Source organism: Rhinopithecus bieti, unplaced genomic scaffold, assembly GCF_001698545.2.
Source record: "Rhinopithecus bieti isolate Rb0 unplaced genomic scaffold, ASM169854v2 scaffold_28066, whole genome shotgun sequence".
NCBI lineage: Eukaryota > Metazoa > Chordata > Mammalia > Primates > Cercopithecidae > Rhinopithecus > Rhinopithecus bieti.
The window spans coordinates 963,476-976,211 of NW_016813021.1; the positions used below are offsets into that span (position 1 = coordinate 963,476).

Here is a 12,736-nt window from a genome sequence, read left to right on the forward strand (position 1 = left end):
TTTATTTATTTATTTATTTATTTTTGAGACTGAGTCTCATTCTGTCACCCAGGCTGGAGTACAGTGGCTCAATCTCGGCTCATTGCAACCCCCACCTCCTGGGTTCCAGGGATTCTCCTGCCTCAGGCGCCCAAGTAGCTGGAATTACAGGCACCCACCACCACACCCAGCTAATTTTTGTATGTTTGGTAGAGACAGGGTTTCGCCATGTTGGTCAGGCTGGTCTCGAACTCCTGACCTCAGGTGATTCGCCCACCTTGGCCTCCCAAAGTGCTGGGATTATAGGTGTGAGCCACTGCACCTGGCCTTAAATCAGTTTAATGGTTGCCTATTGTACTCAAGATAAAAAAAATTCAGAATTCATGTCTTGGCCTATAAAGGCCTTTCAGGATCACCTTCATAGCTTCATCTCTGGCTACTTTCCCTTCTGCTCACTGCATACCAACCCTCTTTCAGGTTTTCAAGATCATCAAGCTCTCACCTACCTTAGGACCTTCAAACAAAGCTTTTTGTTCTAGAATGATATTCTAATTTCATCTGGTCACCTCCTGCTCATCTTTGAGTCACTTCATCAAGGAAGCCTTCATTCTCCTCTTGAAGCAAAGGCCTCTGGTTTTACTCTTCAATAGCATGCTATGCTTTCCTTCATGGCACTCTCCTCTTAGCTTGGAAAAATGTTTATGTGGTTCACCACTCTCTACTTTGATGGCATTTTGTTTGCTGTTGCTTGCTAGTATGTAGCATACTGCCTGGCATGTGGCATATACTCGGTAAATATTCCGTTAGTTAAATGTAAAGATTTGCTTGGTATTTATGGAGTTTTATGTCGAGGCACCATGCTAGGTGCTCAGGAGAAAATGTCATACAAGGTGTCATCATGGTGCTTAGCCTGGGGACTCGCAATGGGGGATGGACACATATTACATGCATAAATCTGTTCTTACAATGCAGAGTGATCTACGCCATGGGAAAGGCGTGCACACGATGTTATGAGAGCAAAGAAAAGGGGCTTACCTATCAGACTGGTCAATCACGGGTGACTTTCTGAAGGAATAGACGTTTTAGCTGCTGAGTGGAAAGATGAACTGTTGCTCTCTAGATGGAAGGAAGGCCAGAGGTGGAAATCTGAGACAGCATGGTCAAAGTTGGGGGGCAAATAAAAACTGAGGCACTGTTGTAGGGATGCATGGGCTGGAGTAAAGGATGCTTGTGAGGTAAGGACACTGTGGACTGCACTAAGGAATTTCAATTCTATCTAGAAAGCTCTTTGAGGCCACTGAGTGACATTAGTTAGAGGGGTTACCTCATCAGGAACTCATCAGTTTGGCCTTTTGAAAAGAATACTATGACAGTAAAGAAGATGGACAGATGGAAGGTTGGTTAGATTTGAAAAAGGATTACTGTGCAGGCTGTCAACACATATGTTCCCAACTAAGAGAGTACTGGCCAAGGAGATAGGTAATGGGGGAATGGATAGAGGAATCCTGAAGTCTTAACATCTATTATATAGACTTTAGTGACCACATAGGTGTGGGGTTTGACTAATGGAATCAAAGCTGATGCCTAGGTTTCCTGTTTTCCTAGGATAGTGGAACTAGAGCAGGTGTGGATGATAAACGAGTTCATGTATAGATTTGGATACAGAGGTCTGGGACTCAAAAGAGACATCTGAGCTGAAGATATAAATATTATAGTCATTAGCAAGTAAGTGGTGGCTTAGGCTACAGGTTTAGATGAGGTTACTCAGTAGAGTGACAGTGAAGCAAGTAGAGTGGTTGGGATGGAAGCCTCAGGGAGCTACAACATCAAGTTATAAGGAAAATAAGACTGTGATGTCAGGGATGGAGAGAGATTTAAAGAAGAAGGAGTAATCAACAGTAACAAAGAAAATAGAGGGCTAGGGACTGGGCACAGTGGCTCACACCTGTAATCCCAGCACTTTGGGAGGCTGAGGAGGGTGGATCACTTGAGGCCAGGAGTTCAAGACCAGCCTGACCTACATGGTGAAACCCCTTCTTTACTAAAAATATAAAAATTAGTTGGACGTGGTGGCATGTACCTGTAGTCACAGCTACTCAGGAGGTGGAGTCAGGAGACTCTCTTGAACCCAGGAGGCAGAGGATGCAGTGAGCCAAGACTGCGCCACTGCACTCCAGCCTAGGTGACAGAGCAAGACTCTGTCTCAAAAAGAAAATAGAAGGCTAACACGATGAATCCAAGAAAAGGGCCCACTGGATTTGGCAATGACAGGTTACTGGTGACCTTTAGAACCAGAGCTGTCTTGATAAACTGCTGGTGGTAGAAGCCAGATTGCAGAGGAGGAAAGAAGTCACTGCTTAAAGGAGCTCTTTGTATGAAAAAGGCTATTGTAAATCTCTGGATAGTTTAAATTCCATGTAGCTGACAATTTGAATATCTTGAGCTAAGCTAAACCTAAAGGTAAAAGAATGAGTCATGTTTAAACATTACAACATTACTTTAACTGCTGTGTTTCTTCTCATTTCTTGTAGGGTTTAGCGCTGGTGGATAGACACTCGAGACCAGAAATCATATCTTTGCTGAAAGTAGATGATTTACCTGAGGATAATCAGGAACGTTTTAATAGCCTTTTCTCTCTAAGGGAGAAGTGGACAGAAGAAGATATTGCCCCATATATTCAGTAAGTAATTTATTAAAGACGGATTTTGAGGGTTGTTCTTTTTACGGTGAGTGGCACAGCATTTTAGATTTATGATTGGAACACAATTTTCTTGAGTATTCCCTGAGGATACTGCTTCCCTAGAAACTCTTAGGTGGTGGCTGTCTTCTCTGTCCTCCACAATTACTGCTTCTGGAGGTAGAATATGTGTTATCTCTGTTCCTCACTATTGCTTCTAAAATCACTTCTTTGCTCTCATTCCTGGAAAACTGTCCCTTTTGAGGGACAAAATACATATCCCACTATGACTCTAAGGCCAACACCCCTCTCTGATTGCCACCTCATGCCTTACTTTATTTAACATTTTGGGAGAGACCAGATTGCAGTAGAACACGTTAGCCCCAAAGTCACTTCTTACAAAATCTTGAGTCCCCTAATGCTTGAAATCAACTAACACTACAGCTTTGTCACTGCGTCACACCTCTCAGGTGTTCTTTCTTCTCTTTACCCAGCTCGAATTCCGTGGCCAATCTTCTTAGCTCTTACTGTCTACACTTTACTCCTGTGGCCCTCTCTCCCTCTTGCCATATCTGTCTGGCAAAACGCTAAAAAGATTAAACCCAACTTTCTGCTTACTCTGTGCCTACACGTGGCCAGCTACAACTTTCTGGAGAATACTACACAATGAAGCTGCCAGTCTTGCTTAAGAACCTAGTGGTACTTAGAACGGCCCCTCGCCGGGCATGATTTCCTCATGGAACTTCTCTACCCTTGGAGCTTCTTCTACATCTTCTTTTCCTTTTTCATACCAGCAGTACCCTCTGTTTCCTTTTATGATCTTATTTGTTTCAGAACATAGAAGCAGTGAGGCCAGAACAACCTTCTTTCCCACTGCCAAATCGGCCAACCTCCTCATGTGTACACCAACTTCCTTTGCAGTCCTGTGTAGTGTATGAATTTTCCATGCTCCTAAGGCCAGTCCTTCTGCAGTAGGTCCATCTCCTCTGCCTTCTTAAAGACTTGGATCCTCGGGTTACCCCTTTCACCCCTCGTGTTATTAATGTCTTCCTCTTCTGGATCAACCCCACCAGCATACAAAATTCTGTAATATTGCCCATCTTAAAAGACAACAATAGCAACCTATTAGACCCCATGTCCTTTGCTCTCCTTCATAAGAAAATGCCTTTTACAAGTTTCCTATACTCACTCTATGCTTTTCACCTCCCATTCTTTCCTTTACCCAATGACATCTTCTTAATCCAATGACATCCGTCTTTCTACACTCAATGCTTAATCATTTGTCCTTGATTACTTGACTTAGCCCTATTTGACAGTGTCTGCTTCCTCCTACTTGAAACACAAATTTCTCCCCTCTTCATTGGATGAGAGTGGAGAAAACCATCTCTTTTGTTGATATCTCCCTTTTCTTCTCAATGTTTAAATATTGGAGTGCTCCAGGTCTATTTTTTGGCCATCTTCTCTTGTTTATACTTTTCCTTTGGTGCCCTCATCTAGGCCTGGAAACAAATTTAATGACTTCCTAATTTCATCTTCATACTTGCCCTTTTCCCTGAGGTTCAGATTCCTATATCTAGTTGCCTAATTCACCTTTCCAGTTGGATATCCAATAGGAATTTCAAGCTTAACATGTTCATAACAGAACCGTTGCTTCTCCCTCGTCCTTACCCCACTTCATCATCACAGTTCACAGCACCACTACTAATCCAGTTACTTAAATCAAAGTCTAGGAATCATCGCTGTCCTTTCCTTCCCCTACCTTCTGGTTCAAACTATGAGCAAACCCTGATGGATCATCTTGTACCTGCCTCTGAATTGCTCTCCCTGTTCTATTTTTGCCCCCTTCCCCTTTCTCCTTCTTATACTATTTAAATATTCAAAAGTGACAATATAATGAAACCTCCATATATCTACTGCTCAGCTTCCATAATCATCAACTCATTGGCTCCTTTATTTATTTATTTATTTATTTGAGACAGAGTCTCACTCTGTTGCCCAGGATGGAGTGCAGTGGTGTGATCTTGGCTCACTGCAACCTCTGCCTCCTGAGTTCAAGCGATTCTCCTGCCGTAGCCTTCCGAGTAGCTGGGACTACTGGCGTGCGCCACTGTACCCGGCTAATTTTTGTGTTTTTAGTAGAGACAAGGTTTCACCATGTTGGCCCGGCTGGTCTCAAACTCCTGACCTCAAGTAATCTGCCCACCTTCGCCTCCTAAAGTGGTGGGATTACAGGCGTGAACTACCGTGCCCAGCCACCTCCATTATTTAAAACTTAGATCACATTGTACTTTTCCATTAATTAAAACACTCTGTTTTAATTATGTAATCTTCCCATTACATGTAGAATTAAGTCACAATTCTTTTTCCCTGTGCTTCAAGGTTCTACATGATCTAGCTGTTGCCCCTTCTCCAGCTCATGTCCTCCTATTCCTCCCTCTCCTCATTATGTTCCAGTCATAATCTTCTCTTTGAGGTACAGAAGAGGAAACCAAAGTTCAGGAAGCATTGGTAACCTAGACAAGTTCACACAGGTACCTTGTATCCAGGTTCTCTGACTCTAGGCCCTGCTGTATAGGCCTCACTACTGCTTGTATTTCTAATTTAGAGGCTGTGTGATATAATAGAAATAGCATAGACTTTGAAGTTATATAAACCTGGTGGCAGAATTTGACTCTGTCATTTATTACTTGTCTGAGCCATAGTTCCTCACATCTAATATAGGGTTAAATAATACATTACTCCTAGTTTTTGTTTTTTGCTTTTTTTTTGTTTTTTTTGAGACGGAGTCTCACACTGTCGCCCGGGCTGGAGTGTAGTGGCGCGATCTCCGCTCACTGCAACCTCTGCCTCCTGGGTTGAAGCAATTCTCCTGCCCCAGCCTCCCAAGCAGCTGGAATTACAGGCACCCGCCACCACACCCTGCTATTTTTTTTTCTCTTTTTAGTAGAGACGGGGTTTCACTATGTTGGCCAGGCTGTTCTTGATCTCCTGACCTTGTGATCTGCCCACATCGGCCTCCCAAAGTGCTGGGATTACAGGCATGAGCCACCCACCTGGCCTACTCCTACTTTTATTGTGTGGGTTAAATGAGATAATACATGTTTTGTTTTTGTTTTTTGAGACGGAGTCTTGCTCTGTTGCCCAGGCTGGAGTGCAGTGGCTGGATCTCAGCTCATTGCAAGCTCCGCCTCCCGGGTTTACGCCATTCTCCTGCCTCAGCCTCCCGAGTAGCTGGGACTACAGGCGCCCGCCACCTCGCCCGGCTAGTTTTTTGTATTTTTTTAGTAGAGACGGGGTTTCACCGGGTTAGCCAGGATGGTCTCAATCTCCTGACCTCGTGATCCGCCTGTCTCGGCCTCCCAAAGTGCTGGGATTACAGGCTTGAGCCACCGCGCCCGGCCGAGATAATACATGTGATGTACTTAATTTAATTAAAACTTAGAACCACTCACCACCCTATCTCTCCTACAAACACCTACACTTATGTTTGTTGAGAAGACAGATTCAGGGAGAGAGAGATAAAATAAGTACATAATACTGTATCATAATATGTTCCCTAAAATATTCATTTTTTTTTTTTTTTTTATTGTTCCTACAGAGATTTGTGTGGAGAGAAGCAAACCATAGGTGCATTACTCACTAAATATTCTCGTTCTTCGATGCAAAATGGTGTTAAAGTTTATAATTCGAGAAGACCCATTTCTTAAAAGAACAACAGTCTTTTCTTTGGGACTCAAGCTGCTTTATCAAGTTGCTGGATACAAGAAAAATAACTTGTACTTTTATATCTGACTTTTAAAAACCTAGTGTTCTAAGGCATTTTCCTCCTCATGTTAAGCATTTTGAAACTACTGTTGTTATTTCTTAAATGTTATAGGATGTAGCTTTCAAATTACATTTGTACTATGTACACAGTGTAAACAAGGACAAAAGAAAGTATTGTTTCCTATATTATGTCTGAGGTCTCTGTGATTTACTTAAAGTTTGGCTTTTTATTTTTAAAATGTCATTTCTTTCTTTAGGATTTGATGTTCTAATCATTAATACATTTTAAGTTTTCTAGAGAACTAAACAGTAATAGTTTCACAGAAGATAATTCTTTATTCACTTAAATATCATTTCTCAAGTGAGTGAGTTCCCCTCTACTTTTAGCCTTCTACCCAAACTGGAAGCCACTAGGTGCTATCAGTTATTTATATTTGTTGTTTACATCCATGAAATTGGCTGAATAATTACTCCTCTGCCTGGCGTAGACATGCACTTTGGGGGAAAAAATGGGTTTATAATCCTATAATGAAGAATACTGGCACAGGCAGTGCTCACTCGAAAATTTCAAGTAATTTCTAGTTGGTTTTGGAATGCTTGCTAAAGTTCCTTTATAGCTTTATTTTCCTGATTTGTTTTGGTTTAGATCAAAGTTCAAATTAATTTTAACTTAGCTAATGAACTGGTCACCAGGACAGTTGGAGCGGGTACAGGCCAAGGTTAAATGGTCCAAGCTTCAAAACTGTTAATGGATACTCCATAATTAATTAAACAAGGTTTAACTGTTACTGAAGTTTTCAAGTTTTTATTGTCATGAACATGAAATACAAACACGATGGCTTTGAAATGTCTTTCAATAAATGTTTCTGCATTTATATGGATTATGATATATATATACACACAGTCTATATATCGACGTGTAGTCTATTTATTTATTTATTTTGAGACGGAGTCTCACTTTGTCACCCAGGCTGGAGTGCAGTGGCATGATCTCAGCTCACTGCAAACTCAGCTTCCCAAGTTCAGGTGATTCTGATGCCTCACCCTCCCGAGTAGCTGGGAATACAGGCGCACGCCACGACGCAGGGCTAATTTGTGTATTTTTAGTAGAGACGGGTTTTCACCATGTTGGCCAGGCTGGTCTTGAACTCCTGACCTCAAGTGATACGCCTGCCTCGGCTTCCCAAAGTGCTGGAATTACAGGCATGAGCCACCACGCCTGGTCTCTGGTCTATATTTTATTCTTTTTCTTTATTTTCCTGAGATAGTCTCGGCTCTGTCGCCCAGGCTAGAGTGCAGTGGAACGATCCCAGCTCACTGCAACTTACGTCTCCTGGGTTCAAGCAATTCTCCTGCCTCAGCCTCCCAAGTAGCTAGGATTACAGGCATGCACCACGCCCAGCTAATTTTGTATAGTTTTTAGTAGAGACGGGTTTTCACCATGTTGGCCAGGCTGGTCTCGAACTCCTGACCTCAAGTGATACACCTGCCTCGGCTTCCCAAAGTGCTGGGATTACAGGCGTGAGCCACCACGCCTGGCCTGTAGTCTATATTTTATTCTTTTTCTTTTTTTTTTTTTTCCTGAGACAGTCTCGGCTCTGTCGCCCAGGCTGGAGTGCAGTGGAAGGATCTCGGCTCACTGCAACTTAAGTCTCCCTGGTTCAAGCAATTCTGCCTCAGCCTCCCAAGTAGCTGGGAATACAGGCGTGCTACCACGCCCAGCTAATTTTGTATAATTTTTAGTTGAGACGGGGTTTCACCATGTTGGTCAGGCTGGTCTCGAACTCCTGACCTCAAATGATCGGCCCGCCTCGGCCCCCCAAAGTTTTGGGATTACAGGAGTGAGCCACTGCACCTAGCCTTGTCATCTATATTTTAAAATAAATACTAAGGCAGCAGTGCCTAGTGAGAGCTCTGGAGTGCTGGAGTTTTGACATTTAGACTACCTGCAGTCTAATCACGTATTTTAGAGCTTAAATCACCGGACCCAGTGTGTCTGTTGACACAGCAAGCCAGAGGCACGCACCTCCTCCTGATTTAGGGAGACTTCCCACCACCCCACCCCGCCCGGTTACTAGCACCCTGCCCCAGCCTATTTATACCTGGCTCTTCGCAAACTTTGTCCTCCATTCTTCTTAATATGCGTGTACTAGAAAACTACCTTCCCTCCTTTTGTTGCTGCTGTTCTCGCTTCATCCACCAAATAGTTTCTTCGCTTTCCTAAATTTTAACAATTTTTTACGATAAGGCACAGGCGAAAATCGCAAGCCCTGCCCATTGACAAGACTTCGTAGTTCTACCCCCGCCGCCGTTCCACTTCCGCTGACGTCGGAGGTCAGAGGTTTCAGACAAGATGTCGGCCGATGGTTGCTTTGAGCACTTGCGGAGAGGAGCATCTCTGTGACAGAAGCTTATTGACGGCGGCTTCTAGGAGCTAGTCGAAGGAGCGAGGTTGAGGCGGGCAGCGACCCTTCAGTTCGCTCCCCTGGGGACCGGCCGGCTGCGAGACGTGACTTTTGGGGACCGCAGGGTAGCGGGGAGTGTGAGGTGCCGAAGACCAGTAATGCCCTGTATCCCACTGGGAAGCCAAGTCAAGCTCCGCGGAACCACTTCATGCCGCTGACTGGTGTAGAGCCCGCCAGAATGAACAGGAAGAAAGGAGACAAGGGCTTTGAAAGCCCAAGGCCATATAAATTATAAGTATTTTTTCATTTCCCTTCCTTCCTTTTGGTTTTGTTGCCATTAATTACATTTTGTGATTGCTTGAAATTGACCTGGTGGGCCTGGGAAACTAGAATTTACTCACTGTGATGGAAATGGTGTTTGTAAGGTAAAAATGTTTTGAATGACAGTGTTATTCAGCAAATTTAATTCCCGTTGCTGGTTAAGTTTTTTTCTAAGTACTAGATTGTATTTCTGTAAAATCTGTTTTCGTGACTGTTGCTAAATTTTAAAAAATTGTCCCAATTGGTAGAGGTTTTTTTTTTTTTTTAATTTTTAATTTTTTTAGATGGAGTCTCTCTCTGTCGCCCAGGCTGGAGTGCAGCGACGCGATCTCGGCTCACTGCAGCCACCACCTCCCGGGCTCAAGCTTTTCTCCTAGCTCAGCCTCCTGAGTAGCCGGGATTACAGGCATGTGCCACGATGCCCGGCTAACTTTTGTATTTTCAGTAGAGACTGGGTTTCACTCTCTTGGCCAGGCTGGGCTCGAACTCCTGACCTCGTGATCTGCTTGCCTCGGCCTCCCAAAGTGCTAGGATTACAGGCGTGTGAGCCACTGCACCAGGCCCCAATTCGTAGAGTTTTAAAATGAAATATTGACATGTAAGTTTGAATTACTTAGAACATAGACCTAATATATACGTGGATAGAATTATACTTTAATGATAAAAATTATTTCTTCCTAATTTTCTTTTTATATTTGTTAATATACAACCCATCAGGTCGTCTGCATCAACAACATAAATTTCCAGAGAAAATCTGTTGTGGTAAGTTTATTCTCAACAATTATAAACAGTAACAAGTTCACTATAAAGAGTAACAATCCACCCCTCACAGTACTTAGAAAGTTTATAGTCTTCCAGATAATTGTGTTTCAAGAATAGGTAAGAATTAAAATTAGGGTCTATATGATTACAAGTTCCATGGTCCTTCTACTAATACCTATTGCCTCCCAAATTCTCCCTTTCCTTTTTTTTCAATTTCCTAATTAAAATTTTATTCCTCTTTATCTGGTGTATAATGTGAAAGCCTGTATAGCGAAGCATTTTATAATTGTGCATGAAACAAGTATAAGCCCATAGCGACATTTCTTCTATGAAAAAAATTTGATTAATACACTCACTGACTTGGCTTCTAAGAGGCCACTTTTGCTTCTTGACTACGTGATGTTGCTTTGTAATGAAGTTTTAGATAGAGAATTTGAGATCTAGAAACCCTCTACCTCCCCCCACCCTCCGACACAATTTAGATGTATTAATTGCTGATATAATCAATTTTAGGAAAAAGCTTGAACACTCAAGTTTTTTGTTTGTTTGTTTGTTTGAGACAGTCTCGCTCTGTCACCCAGGCTGGAATGCAGTGCTGTGATCTTGGCTTACTGCAACCTCCACCTCCTGGGTTCAAGTAGTTCTCCGACCTCAGCCTCCCAAGTAGCTTGAATTACAGGTGTGCACGACCACGCCCAACTTATTTTTGTATTTTTAGTGGAGTCAGAGTTTCTCCATGTTTGCCAGGCTGGTCTCGAACTCCTGACCTAAGTGATTCACCTGCCTCTGCCTCCCAAAATGCTGGGATTACAGGCATGAACCACTGCACCTGGCTGAAAACTCAAGTATTTATTTAATTTACTTTCTTAGGGCTACCTTTATTACATAGACTAAAATATTAATGAGAGCTGGTTTTCCTTGAGTGATGGTATCAACTTCTCTGTCAGATTTGTTACCCATGTATGTACATGTTTACTTAGGATAAGCTGAATAGATAAAAAATGTCACTTTTCATAAGAGTCATAGAATCTTAGATTTGTAATGTTCCTAAAAGGTTTATTAAATCTAGTCTCCTCATTTATGGAATTTCTCATGCAGTCTTCCCTAAGTTATGTACCTTGTATCTTATAGTAGGATACTTGAGTTGTATTATGTTGTATGAATTGGGTAGGAAACACAAGGGAATTAGGGAGTCTAGTTCAGAGGTTACTTCAGTAATCTAGGGGAGAAATGGTGAAGTCCTAAATGAAGATAGCCTTCGTGAAAATGGAATTGAAATAGAGTTGACATGATTGAATTAGTGAACATATATTTAGTCATTAGTATATGTAAGGTATCTTCTAAGGTTAATGTGTATTAACTCACTTAATCTTCATAATTACCCTGTGAGGTAGATAATATTTTAATGCTCATATTAGGATTAAGACATTAGCTGAGGCAGCTAAAAGAATGGAGGTTAAGTAACTTTCTTAAGGGCATAAAGTTGGCAAAAGATAAGAGTTCGATGCACTTTCTTTACATCTGTCATTCCCCCTTCCACCTGTGTTGTCCCACAGGAATCAATAGACAGAAGTTGCACATGACTTTTTCAGGACTGCTATAAAGGGGTTGTGGATGACTTAAGTTTCCTGTTGGAAACTTTGGTGGGATGTTGTGTGGGTTAGGATCTTGGCCGGAAGTAAATGGCACATATATATGCTAATCGAGGGAAATGAATGGACTATTTAGAACAGAGTTAACAGAAACCAACATGAGGTGGAGGAACCCTCTGAGCTATTAACAGTGAGGAACAGTTGCCACTTCTAGGCCTGAAACAACAAAGGGAAGGGGAAGTTACTAGAACCTACTGTAGCCATGGAAAGAGTTACCTTGTAGGACCTGTGTCTTTTAATAGAAGAATGAAGCTACTGCTTACCTGCAGCCTGGCAGAAAGGAATCTGGGGTAATTAATATAAACTTGCTTTCCTTCTGCTTTCCAGTTTCCTTTTTGTGGAAACTGTTGGACCAACATCTAGAAGGGTAGAGCCCAGTTAATGAAACTCAGGGTATTGAGTAGCATACAGAGCAGATCAGGAGGGGCAAAAGGAGAATAATCAGAACAGTCTTTTTAACCCCAACACATCCACTATTGTCTTTGGTTGAGATGAAAAGCTAATGCTCCTACCGTGGGGAACGTACAAAGTTCTATGAGCCACTGAAAGAGTTGGCAATGGCTGACTACTTATTTTTTCAGTGAATTGTGACTTGAACACAGCCATCCCCATTTATGTATATATTGACTATGGAGGTTTGGGAGCTACACTGGCAGAGGTGAGTAGCTAACACAGACTGTGTGACCCACAAAGCCTAAAATACTTCTATCTGGCCCTTTTAGAGAGAGTTTGCTAACCCCTGAATTATTCTGTTAGTGTTGAGAGATGACAGTTCAGCCCTGTTCCCACCTAAAATATTAGTTACCTCTAGCGTCTTTTATGCAAGATAATGGAAAGAAAAGTGGTTGAAAGAAATAGTATAAAACTAAATTGTAACAGTCCCTGCTTCCCTTAGCTGGTAGCATGGCCGAAGTTGATATACACTGCTTTATTTCTCGACTCCTTTGGTGTTTCCTTTTCCTTCTGCTGACATTTCTGTTGGGATGACCTAGCCCCTTGTTTCTTTAGGACATTCACTGCTGTTCATGTCTTTATTGGGTTGTTGCAGTTTCTGTTGCTTAGGACTGTTAGGGGGGATCTGAGAGGCATTTCAGAAAATCCGCTAGATTTCAGATGTGATTCTTGTCCGTATTGTATAGCAAAGCTTTAATTTTTTTTTTTTTTTTTTTTTTTTT

General features: G+C 42.2%; 2 protein-coding genes across 2 annotated transcripts in view; both read left to right on the plus strand.

Moving 5' to 3' along the window:
• The window catches only part of DSCC1 (DNA replication and sister chromatid cohesion 1), a 21,809-nt gene extending 14,476 nt beyond the window's left edge, over positions 1 to 7,333 (plus strand). The window contains exons 8-9 of the mRNA XM_017847597.1: positions 2,511 to 2,659; positions 6,255 to 7,333. Of these exons, the coding sequence (XP_017703086.1) occupies positions 2,511 to 2,659; positions 6,255 to 6,363 (258 nt within the window). The 3' untranslated portion in view covers positions 6,364 to 7,333. The remainder of the gene's footprint in view (positions 1 to 2,510; positions 2,660 to 6,254) is intronic.
• Positions 7,334 to 8,529: 1,196 nt separating this feature from the next.
• Positions 8,530 to 12,736, plus strand: part of LOC108512301 (transcription initiation factor TFIID subunit 2-like) — a 40,422-nt gene continuing 36,215 nt past the window's right edge. The window contains exons 1-2 of the mRNA XM_017847516.1: positions 8,530 to 9,117; positions 9,855 to 9,909. Of these exons, the coding sequence (XP_017703005.1) occupies positions 9,035 to 9,117; positions 9,855 to 9,909 (138 nt within the window). The 5' untranslated portion in view covers positions 8,530 to 9,034. The remainder of the gene's footprint in view (positions 9,118 to 9,854; positions 9,910 to 12,736) is intronic.